Raw genomic sequence first — 13,831 nt, forward strand, 5'->3', positions numbered from 1 at the left:
ACAAAATTTTAGCTTCAATACATTTATTCAAGATAATTCATGATTGCCAGTATTCAAACCTATGTCATTATAAATTGGAGGACATTATAAACATAAAAATATATTGCATCACATGACTTACACATCTACTCTGTTTTCCCTTTTGACAGCATTATCTACTTTGGGAGACAGTAATTTACATCCAATTTTTTATTTCTTTTAATGGGACAAGTTTCCTAAAAAGAAGTATCATTAATGGAAAATGCTATTATACTGTAATTTTTTTTTTTTTACACATTCACAATCGACAGTAAAGCACACACTAAACACCTTGAATCTCTCACCTTTGCAGCAATATAATTGGTAGTTTTACAGATGTGAACAAATACTAAACACATTCAACTATAAATTCCTTTAAAAATAATGATGACAATAAATAATGACAATAATAGTATTAAAAAATAAAAACCCACAATTCATTTCTTGTGGGTATATAAGGAAAACGCCTCTACTGACAAAGCAAGAGTTACTCTCACCCTCCAAGGACACAAAACTTTTAAAAACCTGAGTCTATTGTGACAAAAAATAAAAAATAAAAAAAAAATAAAAATTAAAAATAAAAAAATTAAATCCAAGGGTTCCGAGTACATTAACAGGACATGCTACATGGGATGGCTCCTTCTTTAGCATTACAAAAAGACGAGTGTCTCTCAAAAGAATTCTAATGGGTGAACTAGACTCTCAAAGAGTATTAATGGGAACAAAAAAAAAAACAAAAAAAAATATGTACATATACTGTATGTTAGGGTTAAGATTTCCTGATGATATTATCTACTTGGGAACATTATCTTAATCATCATTATCACTTTTGATGCCAAAGAAGAATTAATAGTTCTTTTCAAGTGGCATACACAATAGTTTGCCCCAGAGTTTATAACCAGGTTTGTTTTGCTTTGTTTTTGTTTTTCTATGTAAGCTAAATGAAACATACTCCAAAAGTTCTTTTTTTATTTTTTTCATTTATTTTTCTTTTTTTGAGAGAGAAAATCGTTTGCACAAGTTTTTCCAAACACTGAACATGGTAAGCTTGACAAGCTGTAGCAGTCTGATAATATTCCATGTCACATCACCACAAAATGTATTAAAATCATTCACTACAAATACAATGGCATGCACATGGTTTATTGCTGTCCACTGTCACTATAAATAATATTTCCCTTTAAATTTTATTCGCTTCTTAGCTTAGCAATCCCAGATTCTTGTTGGCCGTTCAGTCACTATGTCCCTTTTCGCCACTTTTCTGCGTGAGTGTATTCCGTCATGGGCTTGCCGCCAATGCCACAAGTGCCAATACCAACTCTTCCATTTGCTGCATCCGGAGTGGCAAATATCGACTTTTTGGTGACTCCCTTCAACTTTTTTGTCTGAAAATAAATATTACTTACTAGCAGAATTATCCTATTATCCTTTACTGTACCTTGCCTTATTGCCTATGACACTGAAACAGAAGTCTTGTCTAATTTCAACATTAACCCATTCGATCCAGGTAACATCATGTCATGAAAAAATATGGCTAAGAACTGGGTAACATGAATATGCCATCATGATAAAATTTGGTTGAAGGCTGGAGTGAGATTATGTCCTCATAAGAATTTTGGTTGAAGGCCAGGGTAATGATAAAACTTTACACGAGCGCACAAGGCTCTTTGGGGGTGATTGGATTCAGAAGGCTTTTAGGAAGGGCTTCTTGCATTATTTCCATTGATAACTGAGTATGGAATGTACAACCAGTGAGTAATGATTGGCTGAGCACTGGCTCCAGGGGGAACACGGTCTCCATGCTCAGGATCATATTCCTGCCTGCTGTGACCAACAGTGCAGGGTGTATTACAGAAAACTAAATATTGCAATAATGAAAAAAAAAACATATAACAAAAAATTATTTATTATTGTTATTGCACAGAGTTATAGACTACCTACAATGATGAAATAGAATCTGTGCATGAAAAACTATCTTGATATTATCAATGACAAATATAGACCTTGGGAAATAGCAAAAATAGCTAATAACATTGCAAATGGGAGACAGTTTTAACATCACAAACAAATGTTCTTGTGGTCCAGGCCCACAAGCCACATATCCAGGAGTCATCATTCAAGAAAGCCTAATGCCTGGAGTTTGAGCCACTGTGGGCAGCGAATCACCTAGATCAATTGGATTGAAGAGAAAGTCTTCCACACTAAATGTTAACTTCTCAGTTAAAGACATCTTTATCATAATCACTACTTTTTTTTCTTAATGATTTTTTTTTTCCTAACAATAATTGTTTCCCACTTTCTTTCTTATCTTTCTCCACTTAATAAAACTTAAGATTAAAATTGCTTGTAAGGACACAATGTAGTTCAGAATTCCTCCTCTATCCAATTAGTCATCAGCTGGAAAATCCTTAAAGGCCTGACATCTAGCTTTGGCATTTGCTTGTGACCAAGGGCTGTAATTAACCCTTTCGATCGGGTGACATGACCATCACGTCATGAAAAAATCGGCTTTAGGAGGAACAGGAACATGCCATCACACGAATATCTGGCTGCAGGCAGGGTGATATGAACCTGCCATTGTGAGCATCTCGGCTGAAGGCCAGGATGATAGAAAAAGACTTGCCATGAGTACACAAACCTCTTAGGAGATTGATTAGAGTCATTTGTCGATTTTGCAATATTTCCATAGTTGTATGAGTGTGGAATGTAATGTCCGTGAGCGATGACTGGACAAGCACTGGCTCCATGGAGGATGCCATTTCCATGCTCGGCATCTTATTCTGGGGACCTGACTGGTGACAAAATATTCAGAAAATTGAATATTACGAGAAAAAAAAATTAAATGACACAAATAACAGTGCTAAATATTTTATTTTTCTTGCACTGAATGTGAGCTATCTAGGGAGATGAAATGGAGTCTGTGCAAAGAAAAAAAGTCAATTACCATCTGGATATTGCAAATCAAATGGTAAGTATGGACCCTGAAAAATGGCAAAAATGCTAAAAATGCTTATGTGTAAGAAGAGGAAATAACATTGCAAATAGGAGGCATAGTCTTGTCACCACACACATTTATGTGCGCATGGCTTACAAGCCGTTGTCCCCAACAGAGCTGCTGCTCATGTAAGCCTAATGCCAGGATTTTGGTCAATGATTGCTATGATGCACCCGGATCCAATGCGTTAAGATTATGGGTGTGAAATTGCCTAACAAAAAGTTAACTGAAAGGAACAGTTATTGTGTCATGGGTAAAATCTCATTTGGCACCCTACCCAATCCCATACCACCCCCCCAAAATCAACATCTAAAGTGTTACAAATGCATCAATAACAGCTACAAATTGTCATTTTAGACAGGTTAGTAAAGAGCCCAATGTAATCTTATATACTTATTCTCTGACATTAATTCTATTACCAAGCTTTTGATATGTTTTTCTGACCTACCCACTTTAGACTGAATAAAAAAACCTTATTAAACAACTTTTTTGTCAGCCTGCCATCACACTCTACCACTGACCATTCTTGTCCAATATTCTGTGGGACACTGAAACAACAATCCATTTTCTCCTGACACCCGGCAATGGAGCAATTCTCCCTCATCTACACATTTCTACAACACAAATTACCCTTTGGGCTTCCCCCTCTAACTTTGGTTGAAAATGCTTGCCACTTGGCCTTATCTGCTTCATGTGCCTCCCCTATCATTTTTTGACGGTCATGCTTCTTCTGCTTCCTCTTCTTAGCCTGCTGACGCTGAGCTTCCATCTGCTTTCTCCTGTGAAGTTTCATTTTTTGTTTTAAGTGAATTTCACATTTGGAGATTGTGAAATAGTGCAGGGATGCTATATTTTCTCTAATACCCAAAAGAAAATCATTTATTTTTTTTATTCCAATAGATTTGGAAAGTGAGCATTAATGAAGCAGATTCAAAATCACAAGAAAACTATCATAAAATAATAAGTATTTATTTTCAGAAATAAATGCTGCTCCTCACTTCACATTATCATCAAAGTACATGCCCCAATGGGACTTCATACTTATTCTTATCTAGTTCTGCTGAGGCACCAGGCTTGTGTTGACCTCTGCTTTCCCCTGGGATTCTTTCCTTCAGTAATGATAGCTTAGTTACATCTGAATTTCCATAGCCCTCAAAACTGACAGCTACAAGCCCATCATCTGTTATGGCATCAATAACTGCATCGTACCTGCAATACACACAGTTATCTATAAACATTTCTAAATGGATTAATAATTATTCAACATATAGTATATTCACACCTTCCAATTAATTTCTCTTATCCAAACTTCTTGTGAAACGAGGGTTATGTACTATTATAACTACTATTTTTTCCCTAAATTCCTTACTTTTTGCTAGTTACTTTATCCATAAGAGTAAACATTATACCTAAGCTTACCATTTAGAATCTTCTGACCAGATAGCCAGGCACTTATCCCCAACCTTCCATGCTTTGACAGCTCCTGAGGTAGTGACTGGTTCTTCCTTACTCTGCCCTGCATTTGTTGTTGCAGAGTTGGCTGTAAGTTAAAAATATACCTATATTATTATTTTCCTATGAGAAGTACCACGTACATAAATTTTTATCTAGTACTGGGCAAAATGTTCAAACAAATCTTTGCCAAAAGAACATGCAGTTAAAATTAGTAGTTATGTGGGAAAGCAGATAGGAAATGCCCTTACCTTGTGCATCAATTAGATTTCTGGTGAGTGTGATAACCTCCTGCAAGTCTCCTTTGAGTTTCAGCAGCTCGGCATTGTTTGGGTCTGAGGTCAGCGCTGCCTCAACCTGGAATTCAAGCAAAAATTCAAATAAATATTTACAAAAATAAATGGGAGTGAAAAAAATATGTGCACTATTTCATTACACTATATGTACTTTCACAAGACTACACAACTGCATATATATGCTACAGAATCAGTATTTCTGGAAAATCCTGTGGTAGTTTTTCTTATGGCTGGAGTAAAGGCTGGTAATCATGAGATGAATTTGAAATTAGGCATCTGTTGTAGCTTTGTGATCTGATAGGATTCAAATGAAATTTCAATACATGCACAAATGTCATTTAATATATGTATTAAGAACATTTTTTATATTTCTTGAAAAGAGAGGATGGAACCAGAATGTATTGTAATGGTGGATATATGTGGTCCTTTCCCAAAGTACAGAGGCATTTGCTCAATAAGCAAAATCCAGATCCTTTTTTATTGGGTTGGTAGATATGAAAAGGAGTCCACTGACTCCAACTCTGATGGGTTTTCAGATGCAGATAAGTTCTAGTAAATTACCCTTCAAAAAACAATGTTAACATAAATCAAAAAGGTAATGGCCATATAGAGTAGAGAACCTACAACACCACTTCAAAGATGATACACAAAGAGATGAGGCCAATTGGTTTTGGAGAGGAGCTGGTCAACAAAATTATGAAAAAAACAACCCTGTCTCTAAAGCCAATGCTGGCATTTTTTAGCATTCAATTATAATTTTTACTATTGAAGTTATATTATACAAAAATAGAATATAGCCACTCCTTACCTAGGGGCTTTGTCCCCACGCCTCACATTATCACTATTTTGAATACACCAAAGATTATGTAGTGGAATTCTGAATATTTACCCTCAAAAAAATCCCAGTAAAAAAAAAAAAAAATGCACAATTTTTTTTTGCAAAGAATCACATATTCAACTGCCAAAACATGTTCAAGTATAGCTATACTAAATTAATACATCAATTATGTAAATATGGAAAATAAGACCTTGTTATTAAATTAACAAAAAAATAAATAAAAAGTGCTAAACAGTCAGACCGTATGACAAGAATACATGCCATGCCCAATGTAATATAAGCCCATTTACTGTCTTTACATATAGGTGGCTCTACAAGTGCTTCTTTTGTTTTGTTTTACAGTATTTAATGTTATTAATATCTTAATAATAATTTAATAATAATAATATCAATAAGAATAATAACCACATAACATATTGAAAAACTATTTTTCCGCAAATTCAAGGAATAGGGAAATCAGACACAGTCCCTACGTGATACATTTTTCTTTGCAATGTAAATATGATGAGTAACTTAGAAAAAGATTGGTCAATTTTCTGTTCTATTATGTACAGCATCTTTGTGAGCCATTTGCATAAATAGGTAGCTGCACATATATTCCCATAAGAACATTATCCTGGTTTGTATCTTTTGTCATTTCGGATCAGTTTTACCCCCCAATTCCACCACTACTTCCAGCTGCATATTGTCTCCCCCCAAAAAAATTGTAAATTACAAAATTGGTTTTTGTTACCAAGAGCAATGCACCCTCCAGAGACTAAGTCCCAAAAACAGGGTTTTATGTGAACCCAAAAATTTAAACCTAATCTTTCCTACCTTACCTTCTATTTATTCCCTAGAAAAGGGAGCAAGCCCCTCCTTTATTAGCAGTTCTTGCCATCTTACAAAAAACATGACATTGAGAACTCTGGAGACTAACTTAGTCTCTGAACAGTGATATGCAGTGGATATGTGATTGGAGGTAGTGGCAAAGTTGGGTAATAAAACTCATGTGAAATGACAGAATGATACAAACAAGACAAACATCTTCTATGGCAATATTTGAGCAAATGCTTCCCAAAAATGCTATACATAAAGATAGCCAAATTTAACTTAGGTCGCTCATCTTGTTTACACAGCGAGGATGAATTCTACACTGCCCACATATCACATTACTGTCATCTGCCACGTAGTTCATGCTTTACTACCACCTGTCTAAAGGATAATTCCATAATTATCGGTATCTGCTTTTCCACATTTGTGCTTTTAATGTGTTCTTTTAATGTTGTTATACTTCCTCAGCATGTTTTAAGATTTATTTACAATAATCTTCTCATGCACGTTTTCATGACAAGGTCTTTTGAAACTGCCAGAATACCATTCCTTGATAAACACTGGTAAGAATTTTTTTATTTTCAGTGTTGATTCTGGGTTATGCTTAAGACTATCCAGTGGCAATGAAGAAGGAATATACAGTAGCAAGCATTCCAGTTTGATATCTGAGCTCATTAAGTGTCTCAAATGCCAAAGAGTGATTACATTTTCAGACAATCGACAGACTGTAAAAAAAAAAAAAATTGATGATCTTGCTGTATAAAGTTATATATGTGGTTTTCACCAAGCAAATTATTAGGATCATATATTATATCAATAGAGCATATTGTGTAAATGGAACACCACACAGGGGTCCAGGGGGCAGAGACCTCTGTCTAGGAATATATATTACTAAGGTGGTCCAGGGGGCATAGCCCCGACTAGGCACATATACTACCACGGGGGGTCCAGGGGGAAGAGCCTCTTGGCTAAAGAATATATACACCACAATGTTAGGTTATCTTGGATGTTGGGTTAGGATGTTTTGTCTAATAACCACAGGGGTCCAGGGGCACGCCAGGGGCTTTAGGTGGTATTATGGCCGTAGATTTTATCAAAAGATTGGTTGGATGCCTGAAGTTTTTCGAAAGCTGCCACATCGGCCCATAGGCTTTCAAAGATGGTGGGTGTGTCTGAATAGTTTCAGCATTTTTCATGGTGTTTTTATGTTTTATTGTTCTGTACCAATACTACCAATAAACTCTAGGCATCACAAACACTCCATTCACTCCAAATCGGTTAATATCGGCGACGCGGTCATTTCTATCCGTGACAGGATCAGACTTAACATCAATTCCTCTGTTTTTTATTTCAGTAACATGCAATGTTAGTAGAAAATGGGGAACTAGCAAGAAGGCCAAACAACATTCACTTTGATATCCCACGAAACCTTTACGCCAATCTTTTACCTCTTTTAACAAAGACTTAATTCCCCATCAATGGCATCTTTAGGCTCTCCAAATTATTACAGACTGATAAAATATTCCAGACGAATTTCTGTGCGCCTTACCTGCTCTAATTGAACTTTATAAGTATGTAAACTGGCACCGAGATCCTCCGCCATTGTGTTTTGTTTACCAAGAGTGTTTGTGGTGAAGATCGACAAAGCCTTCGGTCTTCAGAAACTGCACTCTAATTTCGACCTTTTATGCACTGTAGAGAATCTATATCGCAGTTTTTTTTAAATCAACAGCGCATTCTTTACTTAACTGAGTTTACGGGCTTTCATAGATTGTGGCAAAACGGTAATATAAGGTCATATTTATTGGATATTCCTTGGGAGCGCAGCAGTTTGGCAAATCTTGTGAAATTTATGAATGTTTATTCGAAAAAAATAAGGTAAAGATTCATCTAAATCGCAAATTCATCAGCTATTGATATTTCTTTCCAAAATATATTATACTATGTATACCTAAAAATAGGAAGGACCAATATCAAATACGCACACGCACGCGCGCGCGCTGCCCCCCTCCACACACACACGCACGCATGCATACACGCACGCATTACACACACAGACAAATAAATAAATAAATATACAAACACAGACACACGCGCACACACACACACACACACACACACACACACACACACACACACACACACACACACACACACACACACACACACACACACACACATAAACAAATAAATAAATAAATATTCAAACACAGACACATACACAATATATATATATATATATATATATATATATATATATACATAAAAATATATATATTAATATAATATATATATATATATATATATATATATATATATTGTGTATGTGTCTGTGTTTGAATTTTTATTTATTTATTTGTTTATGTGTGTGTGTGTGTGTGTGTGTGTGTGTGTGTGTGTGTGTGTGTGTGTGTGTGTGTGTGTGTGTGTGTGTGGTGTGTGTGTGTGTGTGTGTGTGTGTGTGTGTGAGCGCGCGCGTGCGTGTGTGTACATTATTAGCACCTACTCTTCATGCACAAGTACTTCATGCGCAAACAAAGACAATCGCATCTTACAATACATCCAAGGAACATCCAAAACAAACTACAGCAATACAAGTCCTCATACTAGACACACCATCCTTTTCCTGTTGCCGGTTGCATCGGATCATTTACACAGATATGCAGTGGATTAGTTAACAATAGTATTGCGTGGGAGGTGTAGCTCTGCTAACACTTCGACTCTCCCTTCTCTCTTTCCCCCTTCCAACTGTCAAACTCCTTCGATACACTTAACGAATAGAACATAAACAACCATTTCGCACAACACCCCCTCCCGGGAACCTCTCACTCATACACACTCACCTCCTACATTTTATAATACCTGCCGCCTCAAACCTAAACACTCGACACTTCAACACCCATACCTCCTGACTACACTCTCCCAGTCAGTGCCATCTCCCATTGCTCCTGCCCCCTCCGACTCCCTTGACCTCAACCCGATTATCCCCCCAACCTTCACCTTCACTCCTCCCTCCTTCCATCGCCTCACACCCCCATTCCACTTCCCATCCCCTTTCCCCCGAATTCTTCTTCCTTCTTTTCTTCACTCCCCTCCCCTAATCCCCTCTTTCCTTTCCCACGCACACTCCATTCTCCGGCATCCCACTTTCCCGCACTGCCTCCTCCACTAGCACTCCCTCCCCTGCACCCCCTCGTCCACCCGCCACCCCTTCTTCTTCCCGCACCCCCTCTTCCTCCCGCACCCCTTCTTCTTCCCGCACCCCTCCTCCTCCTGCATCCCCTCCTCCATCCGCACCCCCTCCTCCACACACACTCCTGACACAAACTTGACATAGTTGTTAAATGTAGGCCAGACCTTACATAGACTGTGAGATCACCTGGATTCAACTACATATCTCTAACTGTAACTCATTCTTGCTCGCCGCTTTCTACAGACCTCCTTTTTCCAACACAGAATACTTACAGAACCTTCACACATCTCACACTCGCATCACTTCAGACAAACACATTTGGATCGCAGGTGATTTCAACCTCCCCGACATCAACTGGACCTCTACATCCCCTTTCGACCCCAATGACGCAGACATCCCAAACCCCATTATCCACCACACGAACAGTCGCCAGTTACACGATACCTTCATTGACATCACAAATACATTCGCAGACACACAACAGTACTCAAACCAACGCAAACCCAAGTTACCACACCCCCCCACTGGCGACGGAGCCCTTCAGCCACTGCCCAAAACGCTATATCTCTTTCTCACATACAACACACTCCATATAACAAACACCGAGGTTGTTCCAGGACTAAGTTACCACCACATCGTCCTTGTTGACACCTCCAACCGACCCGACAGAAACGCAGACGTGGACCTATTTTGCTCTACAGACTCGATCATAAGGGACAATACAACTTACAGAGACAACTTGCTATCTTCTGACCCCTACTCACGACCTCTTGATGAAAACTGGAATAGCCTAAAAACACTTTTACACACATCCATCAAAAATCACATCCCACAAAAAATACCTTCGAGTAGATACACACTCCCCTGGTCCTCCAGAGGTTCACGCAGACAACATCGAAAAAAATTGACTCTCCAGACGCGCGCAGTCATACCAACACAACACACAATTGGGCAAATTTCAAATCTTTCCAAAAAACATTTGCTAAAAACGTAAAGACCGAACGCGAACACATCAGTATATAACTCGCAGACAATGTAAGAAACAACCCTAGACACTATTTTAAGTTCTTCAAGACCGGCAGACAGGACACCACCAACATAGTTTGAACTTAAAGACCAGAACGGCAGTCTTATTACCACATCAGAACACAAAGATCATCTACTCAACACACATTTTTCACTTTGTCTTCACATTAGAAAAAACCATTACACCGAACATGCCAAGAGCCCCCCACCCACCCATCCCACCTCTAGACATCAGGACAAACGGAATGAAAAAATGCTAGAAACACTGGACGCAAACAAAGCAACTGGACCCGACAAAATCCCTTTTTTTTTCCTCAAAACCTGTGCCCTGTCCTATTCATACAATCCCTCAGGACATCCTCTCTCCCACCCTTTAATGCAGACGTCACCCCTCTTTTTAAGGCAGGTGACCGGACTGACCTATCAAATTATTGCCCCATCTCCTTCACCTCCATAATCCCCAAAATCTTCGAACATGGCATACACAAACACATAATGAATCATCTTGACACTAACAACTTACTAACTAACACATAGCTTGGATTCTGACTCAAATGATCATGCGTACCCCAACTCACTATTACTTATCATGACATTTCCAGACTCCTAGACAGACGTGACGTTAAACAGGTAGACTCTATTGTGTTAGACTTCGCCAAAGCCTTTGACAAAGTCTCCCACAAGAGACTGATCTAAAAATTATAGTATTAGAGAATCACTGGACAAACTCTTCACTGGATCACAGCTTTTCTTCCAAACAGGACTCAACGCGTTCTCCTTGACGGTACTATATATCTAGCTCTGTTTCTGTCTCTTCTGGTGTCCCCCAGGGCACCGTCTTAGGCCCTCTCCTTTTTCTACTCTCCATAAATGACCTCCCACTATCCATCCCCTAATTCCAAAACTAGACTTTTTGCTGACGACAGTCTCATCTATCGACAAATTAAGACACCTGCAGACTGTAACCTCCTCCAGACTGACCTAGACTCCCTCGAGCAATGGGAAGCCACAGGGCAAATGAACTTTCGGCCTGACAAATGCAAAATCATAAATTTCACTCGTTCCCAAACGCCTATAAAATTTCCATATTCAATCCGCTCAAAACAGTTACCCAACACACCATCTCATAAATATCAGGAATCATGCTACACTCACACATAGACAACATACAACGTAAAACTAACAGAACACTAGGTTTCCTGAGGGGTCATCTACACGGCTGCATATACAAGACACTAAACACATAGCCTACAATACACTTGTCTGCACTAAAACTACTGGCATTACAGCACATAGTGAACACCCTCACAGTACGCAGACAATCACACTGATTAACAACTATGTTCAAAATCACAAACAATCAAATTGACATAAACAAACAAGATTACCTACACACACGAAACGCTCACGACCAGAAATACGTAATAAACCATAGATTCTTACAAGCACTCATGCTTTCCACGCACCATTCGTAACTGGAATAGGCTCCCACAGCACGTAATACACTCAAACAAAGCAGATACATTTCACCAGCTAACACTAGTACATCTAAGAAGACATACATAATATTCCTAAGCTTAGCTACACCCCCCCCCCTCCCCCGACACGTAAATCGCAATTTTCAGCCCCCAAAAACTCGAACAATTGAGATTGTGTGGGAAATAATATATATAAAAATATTATATAATATATATATATAAATATAATTATATATTTAAAATTTATATATTGTAATATATGTGTGTGTGTGTGTTGTGGTGTGTGTGTTTGTGTATGTGTGTGTGTGTGGTGGGTGTGGTGTGGTGGTGTGTGTGGGTTTGTGTGTGTGTGGTGTTACAAATATATGTTATACCCCAACGTTTACCCTTAGGGATCTGTCACAAAAAACAATATATATAATATAATATATAAATATATAATATAATATAATATATAAAATATAATACATAAATTAACTCATATAAAACATTAATACCTATATTATAATTTTATATATATATATTATATAAGAGAGAGAGAGAGAGAGAGAGAGAGGAAAGGGGGGAGAGATGGAGAGAGAGAGAAAGATAAATATATAAAATTTTAAAATAATATATATTTATATATATAATTTTATATATAATATAAATATATAAATTATATTATGTGTGTGGTTTGTGTAGGTGTGTGTGGGTGTGTGGTTTTTGTGTGTGTTGTTTTGTGTGTGTGTTTTGTGGGTGTGTGGGTGTGTGTGTGGGTGTGTGTGTGGGTGTGTGTGTGTGTGTGTGTGTGTTACAAATATATGTTATTCAAAAAAATAATAATAATAAAAATAAAAAAAAATAAATAAATAAAAATTTATACATACATTATTATATATAATATATATAATTATATAATTTTATATTATATATTATAATCCATATAAGAAAATTAAATACTGTATGTATATATATTTATTATATAATTATATATATAAAATTTTCTATTATATTTTTAAATATAATTATATATTATATTATTTATTTTATAATATATATATATATATAATATATATATATATAATATATTATATTAATATCTTTTTTTTAAGGGGTAGGTTCATTATGACGCCGGGTCTAACAGTACTCAATTGCGTTTTCACTTTTGATGCTTTTGGGAGTGAGTAGTGGTAGGGTCCCCCCAAATTTCCTTTTTCCCCGGGGAGGCCGTGTTACCTTTTTTGGTAAAATTTTCTCTATTTTTTCCGGGCTTGGGGAAACCCCCGAACCAGATTTCCCTCGTGACAGTCTTGAGTCCGACGCTCAACCATTCGGGCCCCGCGGCCTTGAGATATGGGTTTCCAGATTTTTTTTTGGCAATTTAGAAAAACCCTGGTTTCCCTTACCTTCCGCCGGTGTTTTTTTTTTTTTTTTTTTTTTAAAATTTTATATTAAAATATAATATATATATATAATTTTAAAATATATATATATATAAAATATTATATTACATAATATATATTATATATATATAATATTATATATATATGTTATGTGTGTATTATATATATGGGTGGGGCTTCAGTGCATGGTTTTGTGAAGCGATGGTGGGGTGCCTAGATAGTGTTAAGGCTTTCATGCCTTCTCGTTGCAGCTTCCAAACCCCGGCTAGCCCCCGTGCGAAAAAAAAGGGGCGCTTTCCCCTAAGTCTCCCCGGGCCCCCGGTAACGCCTCTTTTCC

The 13,831-nt window shown here is 37.2% G+C and overlaps 1 protein-coding gene across 1 annotated transcript; it reads right to left on the reverse strand.

Moving 5' to 3' along the window:
• Positions 1–250: 250 nt before the first annotated feature.
• On the reverse strand, positions 251–8,033 carry LOC119571659 (survival of motor neuron-related-splicing factor 30-like). The gene is made up of 6 exons (XM_037918858.1): positions 7,962–8,033; positions 4,717–4,822; positions 4,433–4,553; positions 4,055–4,222; positions 3,657–3,792; positions 251–1,403 (listed from the first exon to the last, which is right to left on the reverse strand). Exons 1-6 carry the CDS (start codon positions 8,013–8,015, stop codon positions 1,257–1,259), a joined length of 732 nt encoding a protein of 243 aa, XP_037774786.1. The 5' UTR covers positions 8,016–8,033; the 3' UTR covers positions 251–1,256.
• Between the last annotated feature and the right edge of the window lie 5,798 nt (positions 8,034–13,831).

Source organism: Penaeus monodon, unplaced genomic scaffold (assembly GCF_015228065.2).
Source record: "Penaeus monodon isolate SGIC_2016 unplaced genomic scaffold, NSTDA_Pmon_1 PmonScaffold_7372, whole genome shotgun sequence".
Taxonomy (NCBI): Eukaryota; Metazoa; Arthropoda; class Malacostraca; order Decapoda; family Penaeidae; genus Penaeus; species Penaeus monodon.

Coding starts and splice junctions, on each gene's coding strand:
- LOC119571659 (XM_037918858.1), bottom strand. CDS start 8,015: ATGGCGGAGGATCTCGGTGCCAGTTTACATACTTATAAAGTTCAATTA. Junction 4,223..4,432: donor TGGTCAGAAGATTCTAAATG/GTAAGCTTAGGT, acceptor TGTGTATTGCAG/GTACGATGCAGTTATTGATG. Junction 1,404..3,656: donor TTTCAACCAAAGTTAGAGGG/GGAAGCCCAAAG, acceptor ATTTATTTTCAG/ACAAAAAAGTTGAAGGGAGT.